Source organism: Bubalus kerabau, chromosome 1 (genome assembly GCF_029407905.1).
Source record: "Bubalus kerabau isolate K-KA32 ecotype Philippines breed swamp buffalo chromosome 1, PCC_UOA_SB_1v2, whole genome shotgun sequence".
Taxonomy (NCBI): Eukaryota; Metazoa; Chordata; class Mammalia; order Artiodactyla; family Bovidae; genus Bubalus; species Bubalus kerabau.
In genome coordinates, this window is record NC_073624.1 from 74052174 (window position 1) to 74072749 (window position 20576).

General features: G+C 41.7%; 1 protein-coding gene across 5 annotated transcripts in view; it reads left to right on the plus strand.

Moving 5' to 3' along the window:
* Window positions 1-2574: 2574 nt before the first annotated feature.
* The window catches only part of MSRB3 (methionine sulfoxide reductase B3), a 181585-nt gene continuing 163583 nt past the window's right edge, over window positions 2575-20576 (plus strand). Inside the window, exon 1 of one of the 5 annotated variants that reach the window (XM_055579747.1) lies at window positions 2575-2752. In XM_055579747.1, the coding sequence (XP_055435722.1) occupies window positions 2656-2752 (97 nt within the window). In that variant the 5' untranslated portion in view covers window positions 2575-2655. Of the gene's footprint in view, window positions 2753-2870; window positions 3158-3220; window positions 3440-3562; window positions 3583-20576 lie in introns of those variants that run through there. The other 4 variants (XM_055579757.1, XM_055579751.1, XM_055579764.1 and 1 more) reach the window with 4 other exon arrangements.

Consider the following 20576-nt stretch of genomic DNA (forward strand, 5'->3'; position numbering starts at 1 on the left):
ATCAGAAGAGTAGAAAGAGTATATGCAGCCTTTGGAATGAGATTTGAATTCCAATACTACTTTATCCCTTCCTGATAGCATAATTTACTTATCTATGCCTCTCCTTATCTGTAAAATAGGGACAAAAAATAAAAAGCTCAAAGATATTTGGCAGATTTAAATAAAATGCTGTGTGTAAAACAACTAGCACAGTGACAGGCACTTACTATGTACTCAGGAACTTCTGTTCTTTCCTTTCCTCTTTAATGTGTTTATTCAAGCTTTTAGAACAGCTGCTAATATCTCTGTCAAGTCAGCAGTTGACAGAATTAATCAACCCTCCACTTATAGTAACAGGCAGTGTTATACTGCATTCTTTGTAATTTTATGTAATTTTGTGCTTAAGGTCAACTAAAATATTTTAAATATAGACAAAATTATTACAATCCTTTGAAACAAGCTTTTCTCTCCACTTAGGGAGCTCCTGTACATCAGTCTACAAAATGTGCTCATTTTACTTTTGTTTTTAAACAAACATTTAAACTATGGGCAAAGAATTCTACTACATGTTGTGGTGGGTGTGTGCTAAGTCACTTCAGTTGTATCTGACTTTGTGACCCTATGGATTGTTGCTGCCAGGCTCATCTGCCCATGGGATTTTCTCAGTAAGAATACTGGAGAGGGTTGCTATTCCCTTCTCCAGGCGATATTCCCAGTCCAGGGATCAAACCCATGTCTCTCGTATCTCCTGCACTAACAGGCTGTGGGGGAAATAAAAAGTGAATATGAAATAAGAAGTGCTTATATAATACAAAATATATAAAAAAGAGGAAAGGGAGGGAAACTTAAAAGAGTTTCCTGAATATTTCCCTTCAGATATCCCACTTCTAAATACTTAAATTGAATAATACCATGTGTCCTTTAAATCCCTAATATACTGTTTTACAGTTTATTTACTGTTAGTTTACTTAGGTTATCTGACCTTCATCTCATTATCACTGCTAGTACATTAAGGGTGAAATCTGCCCATTTTCCAGGAATAATTCATGGGATGTGGTGTTTCTCAGTACCAGATGATTTAAGGGGAACCACTTGCCAATGGACTGGTTTTTGGCATACAGGGCCTTAATACTATGCCAGAACTGAATTTGTTTTGAAATAAAGTTTCTAATTTTCAAATATAGCATTTTCAAACAAATAGTGTGATGTACAAATTACTGTACTTTAGGTCATGTTAGAGTAATCCACCCTCTAAATCTGTTTGACTTTTACCCCTTAAGTATTTTCCATCAGTTAATCATTTCTGTAGCATATCACAATGGTTATAAATAATTACATAATCCTACGTCTTCAGGGCCTGTCCCATTAGTGCCAGTGTAAAAAAAAAAAAAAGTAATTAGACATCATTATGTCCTCTTGAAAAGCTACGGTCATTTGGCCTTGATTGCTGGCAGTTATCAGTGCCAAAGAAAAGTCAAGCCACTATTGGCTTAGGCCTATTATTAAACATTGGGCTTGACACTTTTGAATAAAGTTAGTACCTTTTGAATAAATTTCAACACTATCTTTCAGATAAGTTGAAAGAAATACAAAACTAGTGTAAAGAGGTTGAAGACCATATATGGTATTCAAATATAAGTTTGGGAAGAGCCCGTTTTTAACAAGACTCTTGAGAGTCCCTTGGACTGCAAGGAGATCCAACCAGTCCATTCTGAAGGAGATCAGCCCTGGGATTTCTTGGGAAGGAATGATGCTAAAGCTGAAACTCCAGTACTTTGGCCACCTCATGTGAAGAGTTGACTCATTGGAAAAGATTCTGATGTTGGGCGGGATTGGGGGCAGGAGGAGAAAGGGACAACATAGGATGAGATGGCTGGGTGGCATCACTGACGTGAGTCTGAGTGAACTCTGGGAGTTGGTGATGGACAGGGAGGCCTGGCGTGCTGCGATTCATGGGGTCGCAGAGTCTGACACGACTGAGCGACTGAACGGAACTGAACTGAAGCGCGAGGCACACACACCCCCATACACACACCCTGGTGTAAAGGTCCCACTCATCTGGGATGCAGAGGGCTGGTTTTGTGTGTTAGATCAATAATGCCCGTTCGTTCTGTGTAGGATGGCGCGCCTGAGTGTGTGCATAACTGACAGCTCTGCTCTAGCCTCCCCCCACACTCGAGAAGCACTTGCCAAATATTTTTATCCCTTTACTCCCAGAGCTCGCAATTGATTGGGGCGCATCGCAGGAGTCTCCTTAAACTCCTTAGACGCCTTCCCGCGGGTCCCTGGCTAGCTGTCGGGTCTCCTCGTGATGGTTCTTCTCTCTTTTAATTCAGGGGTCTTAGGCGGGACCCGTGCTCCGCTCTGCTCTTGGGCCCCAACACTGGAAAGGGATGCCTTCTGGCAGAGGGGCGGCAGCCGTGGAGGAGGAGGATTCAGAGAAGGGAGGGAGCTGGCCGCTGCCGAGGCCCGGGCAGCGGGCACCGTCCGCGGCGGGCGAGCTCCGCGGTCCTCCCTCGCTCGTCTCCTTTGCTCATATTTGGACTCGGCTGCCCGTGCCCAGGAATTTCCCGTCATGCCTCCCGCCGCCCCGTCCGTCGCCCGGAGCCGGGGAGGAAGGGAGGGAGGCTCGGACAGCGGCGCCGGCGGCGGCGGCGGCGGCTCCCTGGCACTTCCATGAGCCCGCGGCGGACCCTCCCGCGCCCCTTTTTGCTCTGCCTCTGCCTCAGCCTCTGCCTGGCCGCGGCTGCGGCCCGGGGAGCAGTGCAGTCCGGTGAGTTGGGGCTCGCTCCCCCACCCCTTGTCTGCCCTCACGCCCGGACCCCGCCGAGTTGAGATGTGACCCCGACCTCCGCTCCCCTGCGAGCGCCGGCAGCGCCCCCTTCAGCCTCCTGCCGGGAGCCCCCCTCTCCTGAGCCCAAGAGGGGCGCGGGTGGTGAGAGGCGGATAGAAGGAGGTCAGGGCTGGCTTCGCCCCCGCCGACGGGAGGCGTCTGGCAGCGTCGCTGACACCTTATCCCGTCCCGGGAGCGAACCTGAGCCGGAGGGAGGCTCTGGACCGACGTGGGCCCCCGAGGGAGGGGCTTGGCAGGGCGGCTGGGGAAGGGACGCCGCCTCGGGCTCTGGAGGGCGCGGGTCCGCGGCGGGGACCACCTCGGAGTCCTCTGCCCCGCGCGGAGGTGTGTGTGTGTCGGGGGCCGGGGGGTACTCCTGCGCAGCAGCCGCTGAGATAACGGGCCCGGGCGCGTGGGAACGGCCAGCCAGGCCCGTGCCTCCCGCCGCGCGTCCGGGAGGGGCGCCGGGGAGCCGGGCGAGTAGGGGGACAGCGCCAGGAGCGGCGGGCGCGTGGCGACAAGCGGCGCACCCAGAAGCGCACCGCCGCCCTCGCCGCGGGGTCAGGCTCCCGAGGGCCCGGCGGGTGTCTAATAGGCCAAAACTGAACAAAATCCCGAGTTTTCCAGGTACCAGTTTTGTTTTGTTTTTGAGCGGAAAAAAGGGCATCGGAGTCTGGTTTGAAAGTTTCACCCTGGGCTGTTTACAACTATAAGATCGAAAGGTGCCATTCCTGCCTTATTTGGTTTAGGACTACAAGCTATCAAGCGAGGTAATTTTGCAGTCTCAACAGGACGATTTTTAAAGATAGTTTTCTCTAAATAATGTGGAATAAGATTATTATAAAAAGTAATTATTTGAAAGTACAAATGTAGAGTTTAAGGTAAATGTCAAATTGCAGGAGCCTTTATATTTGTGATAAGTATATAGTCATCAAAACTTCTCGATGCCTAATGTTATCTGGAATGGAAGAACAGAAAATATAACTTCTCAGAGTTGAGATTTCTTCGGAAATTTTAGTTTGCTTTTGTTTTTGCCACCAATAATCTAAACTGTCAAAATAAGATATGGCTAAAACCTAAGACTTATAAATTAGTTGAAAACTGACTCTACTAAGTATAGATTATATTCAACACCCTCTGGTCTTTTGCTTCCTATTTCCATTTGCAGTGGTGGTGGCAAAGTAGATTTTTAAGTTAGTTTTGTCTATAAAAGAATCCTTAGGATTCATGTAATTTATAAAATGGATAGGCGATTTAAAAAATATTTAGTGTGTGCAGATTATTGGTGTTAATTTAAATAATATCAATTTCATGTTTGCTTCTGATTAATATTGTTTTTTTAAAAAAACCTATTTTTAACAAATTTACACTTTAAAAGTAAGTTTACTAGCACTTCTTGGGGGACACAACAGGTTCTATCTTCACATTTTATCAGCGGTCTTCTAAAATATACTGTGCTGCAGATAAAGGGTAGATTGTACTTCCAGACAGTATATGTTGTTTTTTTTCCCCTCAGTTATGTGTTGACTTAATACTTGTGGTCAAGCAGCCCTTGAAGACTGAAATCCGGAGTACTATGGCCCCTTGCCAATAATTTTGAAAACCAAGTTTATATTTGGACCATTTAAACATTTATTCTTTTAATTTTGGTCCCAGCTGACATATAAGTCTAATTTCTGGTGACTTTTATTAGGGCCCTACGTGAATGTCTGGATTTTTTTTTTTAATATGTATTAAAATAAGCAACTCTCTGCCGTTTAGAGTTTTGTCACAGTGCCTAAACTGCCTATCTGCCAAGGTTGCAAATATACAACATCAGATAGGTTTTTGAATCAACACACAGTTTTTTGACTTTTAAAGGTGCTTGGTCTAATACCTTAACTGAAATGCTAACCCATTTGGTCAGAAACCGTTTTGCTAAACTTAAGTAATAAGAATATCCAAAAAAATATCCCAACAGTAGTTTTCATAGATTTTTCTAATACAGTATTTCTTTTATAATTAAAAATAAATTTTCAACCATTAGAGAAACTTTAGGAAATAATCTTTTTTGGTTCTGTCACAATCTGGTCACAGTCCCTTTGATTTTCATCTCACCTGTATTACTGTATTTAGGGATTTGTTTGATGAATTTGGTTTCAATGTTTAGCTTCCTTCTCTGTAAAGTGCTGAATTTGTACATAAGTCTCTATGTCCCTTCCAACCCCAGGATCCTCCAGGATTGTTTTTGTTTATATAAACCTGCAGAGCCACCCACTAGATTGGTCCAGGCTTCTGATTGTCAACTCTGACTTGCTCTACATGTTTAACTGGTCTCCTTGTAGTCAAATCTGTTGGGTGTGGATCCAGCTTTGGGGAGACAGGATCTGTCTCAGGAAAATCTTGATACTTGCCCCATCACACAGACGTATACACCTGAAAAAAGAGTGCCATGTTATTAACCTTCTGTTACTTTCTTCCCCTTATCTAATAGTAGAAAGTGCTGGTTATGTCATAGGGTCAGTAGTTAAAGCAGGCCATAAGATGTTTTGGTATTCAGTGTTGAAATTTGGTCTGGGTCAGGGATATCACTGGAGAGCACCCAGACCTCTTTGTATGGTTGGGAGAACTATGGCTAGTCACTCGGGGCATTCCAGATGAAATGCACTGCGCTCAGTTATGACCTTTTTCTCATGCCTCAGAGGAGACTGAATGGGATCTACTCATCTGGTTTATTCAGAATTATATTGGCTTTGGGTAGGAGAGTAATCAGATAACTCTTTACGTTACCAGTTGTTACTCACAGATTTAGAGAACAAACTTATGGTTGCTGGGGGAAAGATTGAGGGAAGGGACTGTTAGGGAGTTCGGGAGGGACATGTACACACTGCTATACTTTAAATGGATAATCAACAAGGACCTACTGTGTAGCACAGGGATCTCTGCTCAGTGTTATGTGGTAGCTTGGATGAGAGGGGAGTTTGGGGGAGAATGGATACATGTATATGTATGACTGAATCCCTTCACTGTTCAACTGAAATGATCACATTGTTAATGGGCTATACCCCAATACAAGATAAATAGTTTTAAAAAAATTTACCAGTTGTTAGCATCCCTGATTGCTATGCAGATACCTCAAGGCTTTACCTTGAAGATTCCTACATTTTCTCCTTCCTGGAGATGATGGATTTTCTTTTTAAAAATACTCAACACAGTCCTGGATCCCTGTTCACATATTTGTCTCTATAATATACCAAAGTCGTGGTTATGGCTTTTAAAGGAAATACAAATGAGAAGAAAGTATAGAAAAGGTAGCTCAGTAATAAATCAGCCAATTGACCTTATGAAGGATTTTGGTTATTGCCTCATTTAAGCTTCTGTTCCAAGTAACAGCGGTGAACTTGAACTAGTTTTAGGAACAAGAAAGACTGGAATGTGATGGAAGTCAAATGCATGCAGACCTTATTAGGGACTAGGAATGGAAAACCTGGAACTTCCTCTGTCTCTAGTCTTTGCCTTTCTTAGCTTCATTGATCTCTCTGTGTGAGATCTTTCCCCCGCTGTGTTCACAGTCATATGTGGGTGCTCAGTGGTTTCTGGATATGTAGGTGTCCCTCAGTGCCAAGCACAGGGAGACACTAAATCAATGAGCCCTGATTCCAAATTCCTGGAATAACTAGATAGACATAGTTTGGGTCACATGTTTAATCTAGATTTTCTCTACAGTCTCTTCTAATTGTAGACTTCTTTGTACTATGCAAGCATTTACATGGTTTGACTTTGCATTTTTAAACTTTCTATTATAAGGTTACTAGTCCTTAAAATGCATGTATAATGTTCCCTTGATTGCAATGTGTGTGTAGACATGTGTCACCTTCAACGGGATTCCAAGATGTTCGAGCTTCTCAGTCATACTACTGCAGGAATGCCGAAGAGCCAGCCTCCGGGAGTAAACTGAGTGCAACACCACACTCAGGGATTATGACGCAGCTTAGGATCCAACAGAGTTGTGAAAATCCTGTTTAATAATGACTAATCCATCTTGCAGATAATCATCTGCCTGTTTTCAGGAATTCATTGAAGTAAAACCCTGAGCTCAAATAGCTCATACACTCCTAATTCATTAAAACTGTGTAAGTGATCATTAGAGACATTCAAAATAGTAATAGTTTAGGGGCCCAGGGTTCATCAGTTGTTTTCCTATTTCTCAACTTGTAGCATTTTCCACCTCTACCTTTCCTTTAGATCGTTTCTGCTGCCTGGAATACCTTTTTCTTAAGATTTGTTGAAGTCCTTACAGCCTCTGTTGCATGGCATTTTATGAAGCTTTCTTAATCTCTTAGAATTTCTCACTTTTTTTAATGCTTCTAAGACATTTTGTACCTTGGCTGGAGCACGATTTTACTACCTTGCATTATGAAGTCCACATGTATGAATCTTCTTCGGGGGATTATAAGTTCTATGAGACCAATAAATCATCTTGAAGGACTCTGGTAGACTGTTAGCATCCATTGTCCCACATGTAATGCTTCTAACTTTTCAAATGTTCTGAAACTTCTATGGCATCCTGCTTGTCACTACCTTTTTCTTTTGACGTTGCAGCTCAATCATACTGCTTGTCTTTGGCAAGGTTCCTGTCTGTTTTCTAGGTTTTACAGGATTTTCCATGAATATGATAATTTTCTGTGTGAGAATCAATTATTCAGAATGATGGAATGTTTTCCTATAAATTGAGATGGCATGGGGAAGGAGAATATAGCAAACTCATATGGAAGGAAATCAACTTTTGTTGAGTACCCAATATTTCCCAGATCAGATTGACCAGGACACAACTGGAGCATATATGAGGGGGCATAGAGAGAAAATAAAGCGCAAAGATGGAAAATTAGGTTTGGCCTAGAAAACGGAAGGCTTTAATGCTAGTCTAGGAAATTTGGACTCAGTAGGCTATGAGGTTGAAGTTATTTTTGGTCCTGGAAATGTCGTAATCAGAGTTGAATTATAGGATATATTATTATCTAATTATCCAGAGGATGAATTGAATTGGGAAGGAAACCACTGGACTAATAAGGGAAAGTTACAAGAGTTTTTGTTAGAGAATGAAGACATAAGCCAGGAGTGCCTATAGGATTGGAGAAGCATGGCTGAAGTGAATTAGACAGAAAGAAACAATTAGTTGGATGTGGGGATAAACAGAGGGAAAAAGAGAGGGATGAATAAAAGATGATGGTAAGATGTGAAGCCTGGGCGATTAGGAGGAGTGAACTTGGGGCAGGTTGGTAGGTGGGGGTAAGAAAATAAGTTGTGTTTTAGATCTATTGCATTTGAGGCACTGGTGGACTATTCATGTGGAAGAGTGTGGTAGAATTAGAAATGTGAGACTGAAGCTTGAAGAGTCCGGAACTGTAGATAAAACATGTGTGAGTAAGGAAGGTTAAAAATAAAGGGGGGAAGAAACGTTTGTTGACTGGAGTAAGAACAAGGGCACAAGGAAAAGCATTGTAAAGAAGATACAGTTTGATCTGACTGAAAATGCCTGATCAGCATATGGCATTCTGTTTATGAACTTTCCTTGTTTAGGGTACATGACATCGTCTCCCTCCACAAATAGTGCCTGGGAAATATTGAGGAAAGGATACTGCAGCTAGGATGACCTTCCTAAACTGCAAAATTGTTGCTGCTACATCTTTGCTTAATTTCCTTCAGTGGCTTCTTATCTTTTTTTAAGCTAAGGAACTAACTCCTTAAAAGTCTTCATCATCACCAAGCCTTGTTCCTCTGGACTTTGGGCTTCTTCCAAGTTGTTCAGTTGGCCTTGAACACAGGTTCTGCTAAGTCTCCTCCCAGTTCCTCCCTTCACCCTCCCCAAGAATATGAAGCGGATGTGATTCCCACCAGATGGAGGACTCTTTGGTTTGTTGTTGTTGTTCTTTATGGGCAATTAAAAAATGATTTTTCCTGTTTGTTTATGGCTGTGCTGGGTCTTCATTGCTATGCATGAGCTTTCCCTAGTTGCAGAGAGTGGGGACTAGTCTTCATTGCATTTGCAGGCTTCTCACTGCGATGGCTTTTCTTACTGTGGAGCATGGGCTCTAGAGTGTGTGGGCTTCAATAATTGCTTCATTAGTTGTGGTACATGGACTTAGTTGCCCCATAGCATATGGAATCTTCCCAGACTGTGGATCAAACCAGTGTCTCTTGCATGGCAAGGTGGTTTCTTAACCACTGGACCACCAGGTAAGTCTCTTTATGGGCATTTTTTATTGCCATGCTCAGATTTTTATTTATACAACAATCATTGACAATTTCCTTGCTGTTGTTCAGTTGCTAAATGTGTCTGACTCTTTGCCGCACCATGAACTGCAGCACGACAGGCTTCCCTGTCCTGTCTCCCTGAGTTTGCTCAAACTCTTGTCCATTCAGTGTATGAAGCCATCCAACCATCTCATCCTCTGTCACTCCCTTCTCCTCTTGCCCTCTATCATTCCCACCATCAGGGTCTTTTCCAATGAATCTGTACTTCTCATCAGGTGGCCCAAGTGTTGGAGCTTCAGCTTCAGCATCAGTCCTTCCAATGAATATTCAGGATTGATTTCCTTTAGGATTGACTAATTGGAGCTCCTTGTTGTCCAAGGGACTCCCAAGAGTCTTCTCCAGCACCACAATTCAAAAGCATCAGTTCTTCGGTGCTCAGCCTTCTTTATGGTCCAACTCTCACATCCGTACGTGACTACTGGAGAAACCATAGCTTTGACTATATTATGGACCTTTGTCAGCAAAGTGATGTCTCTGCTTTTTAATACACTGTTTAGGTTTGCCATAGCTTTTCTTTCAAGGAACAAGCATCTTTTAATTTTGTGGCTGCAGTCACCATCCACAGTGATTTTGGAGCCCAAGACAATGAAATCTGACACTGTTTCCACTTTTTCCCTATCTATTTGCCATGTAGTGATGTGACTAGATGCCATGACTTTTGTTTTTTGAATGTTGAATTTTAAGCCAGCTTTTTCACTCTCCTCTTTCACTTTCATCAAGAGGCTGTTTAGTTCCTCTTCACTGCTGCTACTGCTAAGTTGCTTCAGTCGTGTTGGACTCTGCGCAACCCCATAGATGGCAGCCCACCAGGCTCCCCCGTCCCTGGGCTTCTCCAGGCAAGAACACTGGAGTGGGTTGCCATTTCCTTCTCCAATGCGTGCAAGTGAAAAGTGAAAGTGGACTGCAGCCCACCAGGCTCCTCCATCCATGGGATTTTCCAGGCAAGAGTACTGGAGTGGGGTGCCATTGCCTTCTCCATCTGCCATTAAAGTGGTATCATCTGCATATCTGAGGTTGTTGATATTTCTGCTGGCAATCTTGATTCTAGCTTGTGAGTCATCCAGCCCAGCATTTCGAATGATGTACCCTGCATATATGTTACATAAGCAGGGTGACAATATACAGCTTTGACGTACTCTTTTCCCAATCTCTAGGAAAATAATTTATAATAAATCACATCCCTCCTGCTTTCTTACAGAATACTTTGCTTCTCTTATCTCTTCAAGTGTCACCTACAAGGTTCTTGAATACTTGAGTTGACTACCCTGGCCACTATACCCTGACTCTGATGCTTGGCTGGGGGAGCCTGTAGCAGAGCTGTGACCTGGCATTTGTGTACTCAGATTGCCTAGCTGTGTGCTGATTTGTAAACTGTGAGACAATTTCTTGATACTCGACTTCTTGAAGGAAAGTGGAGGGAATTGACTTCATTGAGAAGACTTATTTGCTCTGACTGTAGGTAGAGAGGTTTGTAGAGTATGAAGATGACTGCAGGGGAGATAGAGAAACAGTGCTGGTACAGGAAGTGTGTTCTCAAGGCCTAGTTCCTGACCAACTGTCTATCCTGGTTCTGTTTCTAAAAATAGTATGTTGTTCATAATGCTTGTATAAAGTGACGTGTTTATGTCCAAGTATTAAGAGTCATTTCTAACTCATTTAAGAAATGCTAGCAGTGTAGTTTTAGTAGTATTGACTGAGAAAATATATACTAACAAACAGCCACCATAAAATTTTGAATATTTTAAAATATAGATGCATTATCATATGTTTGGAAAGTACACATATGTGGAAATTATGACTCACAAGTCTGTAGACAACACGATTTCCTGCTTTATGGATACTCTCAGGGAGGCTCAGGTCTCAACTTTCAGCAACTCATTGTCATCTCACTTCAGGATGTGGGGGAGACTTCTGTTTAAAAATGTGAGCCATAGCTAAACTTTTTAATGAAAGGAAACTCCTTCTCAACATCTTCTTTCAACTGTAGTTGCCTGCTTTATGCTAGGCAATGTACCTTATGCTAAAGCCGGGCTATTAAATAGTCTTAGGGATTAGTACATGAACACTTTTTAAAAATTAAATTTTCAGGTGTATGAGCATCATTTTTAGGGCTATGATCTGTTACTATAGAGATAAAAATTAGTATATGGTTTGTATGAAGGACTTTTCTGCAATCTGTCATGGCCATGGCATGACTGTCTTCTATTACTATAAATTACACTGTGAAATTTTATAGTTTATTGGGTCAGTTATTTTATTTAAAGCAAAAATGAAAATCCAAACAAAACAAAATCAATCCTTCAGTACATATGTTAAGGCAACATTGAAAATAAACCCATGCTACATGTTAGAGTCCTTAACAAATATCAGGACAGCCCTTATATAAATCCAAGAACCCTGAATTTACCATTATTATTTCGTTTCTTTTGCTTCCCTTGTGTTTGGTTAACAGAGCATCCGAGCTTGGCTGGGGTTGGGAGAGATCTCTAGTGACTATTATAGGTAGGTATTTCTTTTATCTTAGATTCAGATCAGATCAGTCGCTCAGTCGTGTCCGACTCTTTGCGACCCCATGAATCGCAGCACGCCAGGCCTCCCTGTCCATCACCAACTCCCGGAGTTCACTCAGACTCATGTCCATCGAGTCAGTGATGCCATCCAGCCATCTCATCCTCTGTCGTCCCCTTCTCCTCCTGCCCCCAATCCCTCCCAGCATCAGAGTCTTTTCCAATGAGTCAACTCTTCGCATGAGGTGGCCAGAGTACTGTAGTTTCAGCTTTAGCATCATTCCTTCCCAAGAAATCCCAGGGCTGATCTCCTTCAGAATGGACTGGTTGGATCTCCTTGCAGTCCAAGGGACTCTCAAGAGTCTTCTCCAACACCACAGTTCAAAAGCATCAATTCTTCGGCGCTCAGCCTTCTTCACAGTCCAACTCTCACATCCATACATATCTTAGCCTCTTCACGGGAAGGTCAATTTCACTGATTGGAAGTAAGAGACAGTAAAACCCTCGTGTGGCCATTCATACAAGTCCTTATTTAGAGAACAAGTGATTATGCTACCTTTGCACGGTCAGGATACCGCGGCCGTTTAACGGTTGTCACTGGGCAGGCAGTGCCTCCAATACTAGGGATGCTGGAGGTGATGTTTTTGGTAAACAGGCGGGGTTTGTGTTTGCCGAGTTCCTTTTACTTCTTTTAATCTTTCCTTAGTGCATTCCTGTGTTGGATTAACAGTGTAATAAATAAATTATTTATTATTAGGTTATTTTTATTAGCTGTTAATGGTCAGAATATTATCAGATACTGACTTAAACTCATGCAAGGAGAAAGTGTTTCTTGTTACTCATATTAACATTATTGCTTCTATTAGATTAGTAGAGTGAAATAAGGAAAGGTGCACAGTACAAAAGAACTGATGTGGGTAAGGGACCACAAGTAAGGTTTTGGGGCTCTAGGCTCACTTGACTGAGCATGAAAGAGTGCATGCACTGTTGGCCCTGTTCCTGATTTCTTGGTGTGTGAACATGCCTTCTAGTCAGAAGGGGCTGGAAAGATGGGTTGAAGGCAGAGGGTGTTTACCTTTGTGCAGGATCAGTTGAAAAATCACAGACTCATTGACATATCTGCATTCTTGTGTGTATGCTCATGTCCCAAGGGAGTCAGCATAGTCACTGGATAGCCACTAGAAAGGCTGGGTTTCCTAGTCCTGTTCTTATCTAAGGCATTTTAGCTTCCTATGCCTCAGTTTTCATACCTGTAAAATGAACAAATTTTGGATGGATAATACCTGATATTGCTTTTGCATTAAGATTCTGTAATCTATGGCTTGTCTAAAAGTCTTCAAGTAGCTTTCAAGTAGCTTTCATAATTTTTAACAGAAGTGACATGATTAATAAATTACACAAAATTATCTATTGTCTTGTTATACTTGGTTCAAGCTATTTTGTGGAACTAAATATAAAGGTTATTCTGAGACTAAGATCCTATTTGAACCTTGTAGACTACTGTGCCCAGTAATTTGATCCATAGCAAAATTGCATAACCTTTTTAAAGATTTAGTATTTATTTAGAGGATAGGTTACAATGTATTAGAAACATCATATTATTAATAACCATCCCATCTAAAGTAATGGCATTAAACATGAGAAATTACATTGATTTTTCTAAATGTACAGCTAAGAATTGTTTGTTTAGGCTTGGAGATATATCTCACTTAGGAAAAGTCCTCTTTTATCAGGGTACACTGCTAGTGGAATTTACCTTTGACCATCCTAGAAATATATTTAACTGTTTAATTTAGTTAGTTTGATCTTATCATTAAAGAAGAAAATCTCTTCCATTGAGCTTTTTAAAGAAAAAGAAACAACTAATTTGAGAGGTTAAAAAAAAGTATCTTCTCCTGCCTTTAAAATGTGTTACTAAATTTTTGCTCTTTTTATTGTAAAATATTTCACACACACACACGAGTATATAACATCTATACAAGACATAAAGAATAATTTTTAAAAGTTTGGGTACCCCTACTCAGCTTCAGGAATGGAATGCTGAAGTAGCCTGTGTGACCTTCACCAGGCCCATCTTCCCTTAGCCTAGAATTGCTCACAGTCATGTATTTTGTGGTTATCACTTAAGACAAATAACTAATAAACTCTTGATTTCTTTATAGGTTTACTGTAGATATATCCCTACATATTTTATTGTTCAGTTTTGCACATATTGGAACCCTACATAAATGGTATTATCTGATGTATAACCTCCATAACTTGCTTTTCCCCACTGTGACATTGTATTTGTGTTATCCATCTTGGTGTATATAACTCATTTTTAGAGATTACCTTTTCTTTCATTATCTGTATGTTTTTCTTTGTTTCATTTATTTCCACTCCTTGCACTTTTGTCCATTAGGGCTCTTGTGTTTTCCTGTGAATCAAATCTTTGTATTTTGTCCCATTGCTTTTATATTTCATCATCCATATTAAATAATAGTAATGATAATAATAATAGCAAATACATACAAATGTTACTGTGTGCCAGGCACTACTTTCACTATGTACTATTTACATATATTAACTCATTTAATGCTCATGGTAACTTTATCAAGGAGATAAAATATTACGATAGTTCATATGTTAAGACTAGGATCTGAAGCACAGAGACATTAAATCCTTTGAATTCAGGCAGTCTGGCTCCAGAGTCCATCCTCTTCCTCATATACTGTTCTGACTCACTCCTGTAGTCTTTTCTTTTACTTACATTTTTTCTCATTTAACTTTTTAGGGTATTATAGGGTATACAACGTTTCTGTGACATTCAGAAAAGAATCGCCATAGTGAGACGTCAGATTGGTTCTCCTGTACAGTACCAGTTGCTTAGAGTCATGCCAATTTAATCTGCTTCATGGTTAGACCGTGACTTGTATTTATTTATTTGGCTGCGCCGTGTCTTAGTTGTGGCGTGTGGGACTGAGCTCAGGCCCCCTGCATTCAGGGAGTGCAGAGTCTTAGCCACTGGACCACCAGGGAAGTCCCTGTACTGTGACTTTGTTACACAGGTGTGCTTTTTTCCCTCCAATTTCCTGGGATTTATTATTGCTTTTTTTCTAACTGGAAGGAAAAAACTATGCCTTCTTCATATTCTTTGAAAGTCTTTCAGTTCTGCACTTTCTGTGTGTGGTTTGGAATTGGTACCATTGATTCCCTGTGCTAGTTTGGGCCAGTTTCTTCATATTTAGACAATGGCATCTGCTTTTAAAAAATATGAGTGACCTTATATGAATCACTCAAATTTCCTGAGCTTTCGGTTTACCAACTAAGCTGTTTTGTTAAGTATGATTATTTTAGTAATCAGATACATATAATTGCTAATCAGAACTTCCTGTGTCTGTGGTATAACCAAGTGTGAAATAACCAAGAGGGATCATGAGGGAAAATAATTGAAGGGAAGTTCTCGATAGTGATTGGAAATTGCTGATTGTTCCCAACCCCTTAAATTATAGACCAAAAAACTTTGGCATAGAGAGATAAAATCCCTTTGTATGATTACTTTTTAGGTATAGTTGTAATTTTTTCCTAAATTAATTAATTTTCTCTTATATTCTGTGATTTTATGACTCCTTTGGATGGTGTGCTTGCTCAGTTGTGTCCAATTCTTTGCAACCCCATGGACTGTAGTGCTGCCAGTTCCTCTGTCCATGGAATTTTCCAGGTAATAATACTGGAGTGAGTTGCCATTTCCTCCTCCAGGAGATCTTCCCCACCCAGGTGTTGAACCCACATCTCTTCCATCTCCTGCATTGTAGGCAGATTCTTTACCCCTCGAGCCACCTGGAAGCTCTTGGATAATCTCCTAATATCTCTTATTTGTGTGCGTGCTAAGTCGCTTCAGTTGTGTCCAACTCTATGTGACCCTATGGACTGTAGCCCGCAAGGGTCTTCCATCCATGGGATTGTCCAGGCAAGAATACTGGAGTGGGTTGCTGTGCCCGCCTCTAGAGGATCTTCCTAACCCAGGGATCGAACTGCATCTTTCACATGCTCAAATTTCTCTCATCTTAAAAAAAAAAAAAAAAAAAAAAGCCTACTCAACTTGTCATCCTCTGAGACCAAGTAGTTTTACAAGGTATTTATATGCTTGCTGTCACTGTTTCTCTGCCATCTATCCAAAAATATGACTGAACACATGTTACATGTCAGGCACTAACTAACCTAGTATCTGAGGATGTAGGATGAACCAGAGAGACTAGGGACTTTGATTTTTAGTTTGGAACCAGCATGGCCTGTAACAGAAAGAAGACCATTTTATGGTAGGTGCAAGAGGGAGAATGGTTAGAGTTACAGGCAAAGTTCAGTTCGGTTCAATCGCTCAGTTGAATCTGACTCTTTGCAACCCCATGGACTGCAGCACACCACGCCTCCCTGTCCATCACCAACTCCTGGAGTTTACTCAAACTCATCTCCAATGAGCCTGTATGCCATCTAACCATCTCATCCTCTGTCGTCCCCTTCTACCGCCTTCAATCTTTCCCAGCATCAGGGTCTTTTCAAATGAGTCAGTTCTTTGCATCAGGTGGCCAAAGTATTGGAGTTTCAGCTTCAGCATCAGTCCTTCCAATAAATATTCAGGACTGATTCCTTTAGGATGGACTGGTTGGATCTCCTTGCAGTCCAAGGAACTCTCAAGAGTCTTCTCCAACACCATAGTACAAAAGCATCAATTCTTCGGTGCTCAGCTTTCTTTATAGTCCAATTCTCATATCCTCACGTGACTACTGGAAAAACCAAAGCTTTGACTAGACAGACCTTTGTTGGCAATGTAATGTCTCTGCTTTTTAATATGATGACTAGGTTGGTCATAACTTTTCTTCCAAGGAGCAAGTGTCTTTTAATTTCATGGCTGCAGTCACCATCTGCTGTGATTTTGGAGCCCCCCAAAATAAAGTCTATCACTGTTTCCACTGTTTCCCCATCTATTTGCCATGAAGTGATGGGACCAGATGCCATGACTTAGTTTTCTTAATGTGGAGTTTTAAGCCAACTTTTCCACTCTCCTCTTTTACTTTCATCAAGAGGCTATTTAGTTCTTCTTTGCTTTCTGCCAGAAGCGTGGTGTCATCGGCATATCTGAGGTTATTGATATTTCTCCAGGCAATCTTTATTCCAGCTTGTGCTCCATCCAGTCCAGCGTTTCTCATGATGTACTCTGCATATAAGTTAAATAAGCAGGGTGACAATATACAGCCTTGACATACTCCTTTCCTGATTTGGAACCAGTCTGTTGTCCAGTTCTAACTGTTGCTTCTTGACCTGCATACAAATTTCTCAGAAGGCAGGTCATGTGATCTGGCATTCCCATCTCTTGAAGAATTTTCCACAGTTTGTTGTGATACACACAGTCAAAGGCTGTGGCCTAGTCTATAAAGCAGAAATAGATGTTTTTCTGGAACTCTCTTGTTTTTTTGATGATCCAACAGATGTTGGCAATTTGATCTCTGGTTCCTCTGCCTTTTCTAAATCCAGCTTGAACATCTGGCAGTTCTTGGTCCACGTACTTTTGAAGCCTGGCTTGGAGATTTTTGAGCATTACTTTAGTAGCGTGTGAGATGAGTGCAATTGTATCGTAGTTTGAGCCTTCTTTGGCATTGCCTTTCTTTGGGATTGGAATGAAAATGGACCTTTTCCAGTCCTGTGGCCACTGCTGAGTTTTCCAAATTTGCTGGCATATTGAGCACAGCACTTGCACAGCATCATCTTTTAGGATTTGAAATAGCTCAACTGGAATTCCATCACTAGCTTTGTTTGTAGTGATGCTTCCTAAGGCCCACTTGACTTCACATTCTAGGATGTCTGGCTCTAGGTTAGTGATCACACCATCGTGATTATCTGGGTCATGAAGATCTTTTTTGTACAGTGCTTCTGTGTATTCTTGCCACCTCTTCTTAATATCTTCTGCTTCTGTTAGGTCCATACCATTTCTGTCCTTTATTGTGCCCATCTTTGCATGAAATGTTCCCTTGGTATCTCTCATTTTCTTGAAGAGATCTCTAGTCTTTCCCATTCTTTTGTTTTCCTCTATTTCTTTGCATTGATCACTGAGGAAGGCTTTCTTATCTCTCATTGCTATTCTTTGGAACTCTGCAGTCAAATGGGTGTATCTTTCCTTTTCTCCTTTGCCTTTTGCTTTTCTTCTTTTCACAGCTATTTGTAAGGCCTCCTCAGACAACCATTTTTCGTTTTTGCCATTTCTTTTTCTTGGGGATGGTCTTGATTACTGTCTCCTGTACAATGTCATGAACCTCCAACAATAGTTCTTCAGGCACTCTGTCAATCAGATCTAATTCCTTGAATTTATTTCTCACTTCTACTGTATAATCATAAGGGATTTGATTTAGGTCATACCTAAATGGTCTAGAGGCTTTCCCTACTTTCTTCAATTTAAGTCTGAATTTGGCAATAAGGAGTTCATGATCTGAGCCACAGTCAGCTCCCGGTCGTGTTTTTGCAGACTGTATAGAGTTTCTCCATCTTTGGCTGCAAAGAATATAATGTCTGATTTTGGTATTGACCATCTGGTGATATCCATGTGTAGAGTCTTCTCTTGTGTTGTTGGAAGAGGGTGTTTGCTATGACCAGTGTATTCTCTTGGGAAAACTCTATTATCCTTTGCCCTGCTTCAGTCTGTACTCCAAGGCCAAATTTGCCTGTTACTCCATGTATTTCTTGACTTCCTACTTTTGCATTCCAGTCCCCTGTAATGAAAAGAACATCTTTTTTTTAAGGGCAAAGGGGGAGGGCCAGATCACATGGGGCTTTTACACCATTGTGAGGAGTTGAGACACTGTTCTTTGTGATTGAAGCCATTAAGGGCTTTTGGGCAGACAGTGACCATATCTAATATGTACTTTAAAGTAGTCATTCTGGCTGCTATGTGGAGAATGATTTGCAGGGACCAAGTGTGGAAGCAGGTCAACCATTAGGGCTAGTTCAGTGGTTCAGTGAGGAGTTGATAACGGTTTGGACCGGGGTGCTGTTGTTGGAAGTGATAGATTGCTGATGGATTGGCTACAGAGTCTAAGAAAATGAAGAAACATCCAAGCTATTCCATTGAAACTGCTTTGATTGAAGCCACTAATGGTGTCCATATCACTAAATCCAGTGGTCTCCCTATCTTCCTTCAGTGAATTTGGTATACTGACCACTCATTCCTAGAAACGCTATGACAAACCTAGACAACATATGAAAAAGCAGAGACATTACTTTGCCAACAAATGTCCGTCTAGTCAAGGCTTTGGTTTTTCTAGCAGTCTCATATGGATGTGAGAGTTGGACTATAAAGAAAGCTGAGTGCCGAAGAATTGATGCTTTTGAACTGTGGTGTTGGAGAAGACTCTTGAGAGTTCCTTGGACTGCAAGGAGGTCAAACTAGTTCATCCTAAAGGAAATCAGTCCTGAATATTCATTGGAAGGACTGATGCTAAAGCGGAAGCTCCAATACTTTGGCCATCTGATGGGAAGAGCTGACTCATTGGAAAAGACCTTGATGCTGGGAAAGACTGAAGGTAGGAGGATAAGGGAACAAAAGAGGAAGAGATGGTTGTATGGCATCACTGACTCAATGGATGAGTTTGAGCAAGCTCTGGGAGATGGTGAAGGACAGGGAAGCCTGGTGTGCTGCAGTCCATGGGGTTGCAAAGAGTCAGACAAAACTGAGCGACTGCACAACAACACTCCTAGAAATAGTCTTTTCTCTTAGCTTCTAACACTGTTATTGTTAGATGTATGATCTTGAAAAAAATGAGAGTGTTAGATGCTTAGTTGTATTTGACTCTTTGCGACCCCATTGACAGTAGCTCACCAAGCTCCTCTGTCCATGGAATTCTCTAGGCAAGAATACTGTTGTGGGTAGCCATTCCCTTCTCCAGGGGATCTTCCTGACCTAAGAATTGAACCCAGGCCTCCTGCATTGCAGGCAGATTCTTTACTGTCTGAGCGACCAAGGAAGCCCATATGATCTTAGGCAAATTAATTAAATGATCTGTTCCTCAGTTTCTTCTCTTGTAGATTGAGGATAGAAGTGTTCCTACCACATGGACTATTGAAATTATTAGATGAGATAGCATATATGAGTTACTTAGTGCAGAGCCTTCCACAGACTTAGTTCACAGTAAATGTTAGCTAGCAACCTCATCACCATCCTAATCTCATCATCACCGCTGTCGTTCTGAAACAATACTCTCCTTGACCTCTGCCTTCTTTGGCCACTGCTCTTTCTTGGTCTTCTTTGCTAGTTCTTTCTCTTCCAGCTCACCTCTGGATGTTGAGGTTCCTCAGGGCTCTGATATTTTGTTTTCTCATTTTACACATTTTCTTAGGCAATCTTATTTACTCCATGGCTTCAGTTCCATCTGATGAGTCAGTTCCCCCTAAGTTTACCGACAGCCTAGCTCTGCATCTATGCTGCTGCTGCTAAGTCGCTTCAGTCATGTCCGACTCTGTGCGACCCCATAGACGGCAGCCCACCAGGCTCCCCTGTCCCTGGGATTCTCCAGGCAAGAACACTGGAGTGGGTTGCCATTTCCTTCTCCAATGCATGAAAGTGAAAAGTGAAAGTGAAGTCGCTCAGTCGTGTGCGACTCTTAGCAACCCCATGGACTGCAGCCCACCAGGCTCCTTCATCCATGGGATTTTCCAGGCAAGAGTACTGGAGTGAGGTGCCATTGCCTTCTCCGCTGCATCTAAGCTACAGTCCTGTATATCCACCTGTTTCTATCTCATCTCCATTTGGTTGGTTGTGTGTACCTTTAATAGGTTAAACATTTATTATTAAAGGTACGTCTCCCAAGGTTACATCTCCCACCTTGTCCCTTACCTTAGTAGATGGTATTACCATGTGCACAGTTGCTTAAGCCAGAACTGGAGTCTTATTAAATTTATTTCTTGTCTCATACCCTGTCAATGGTTTGTGTGGATTT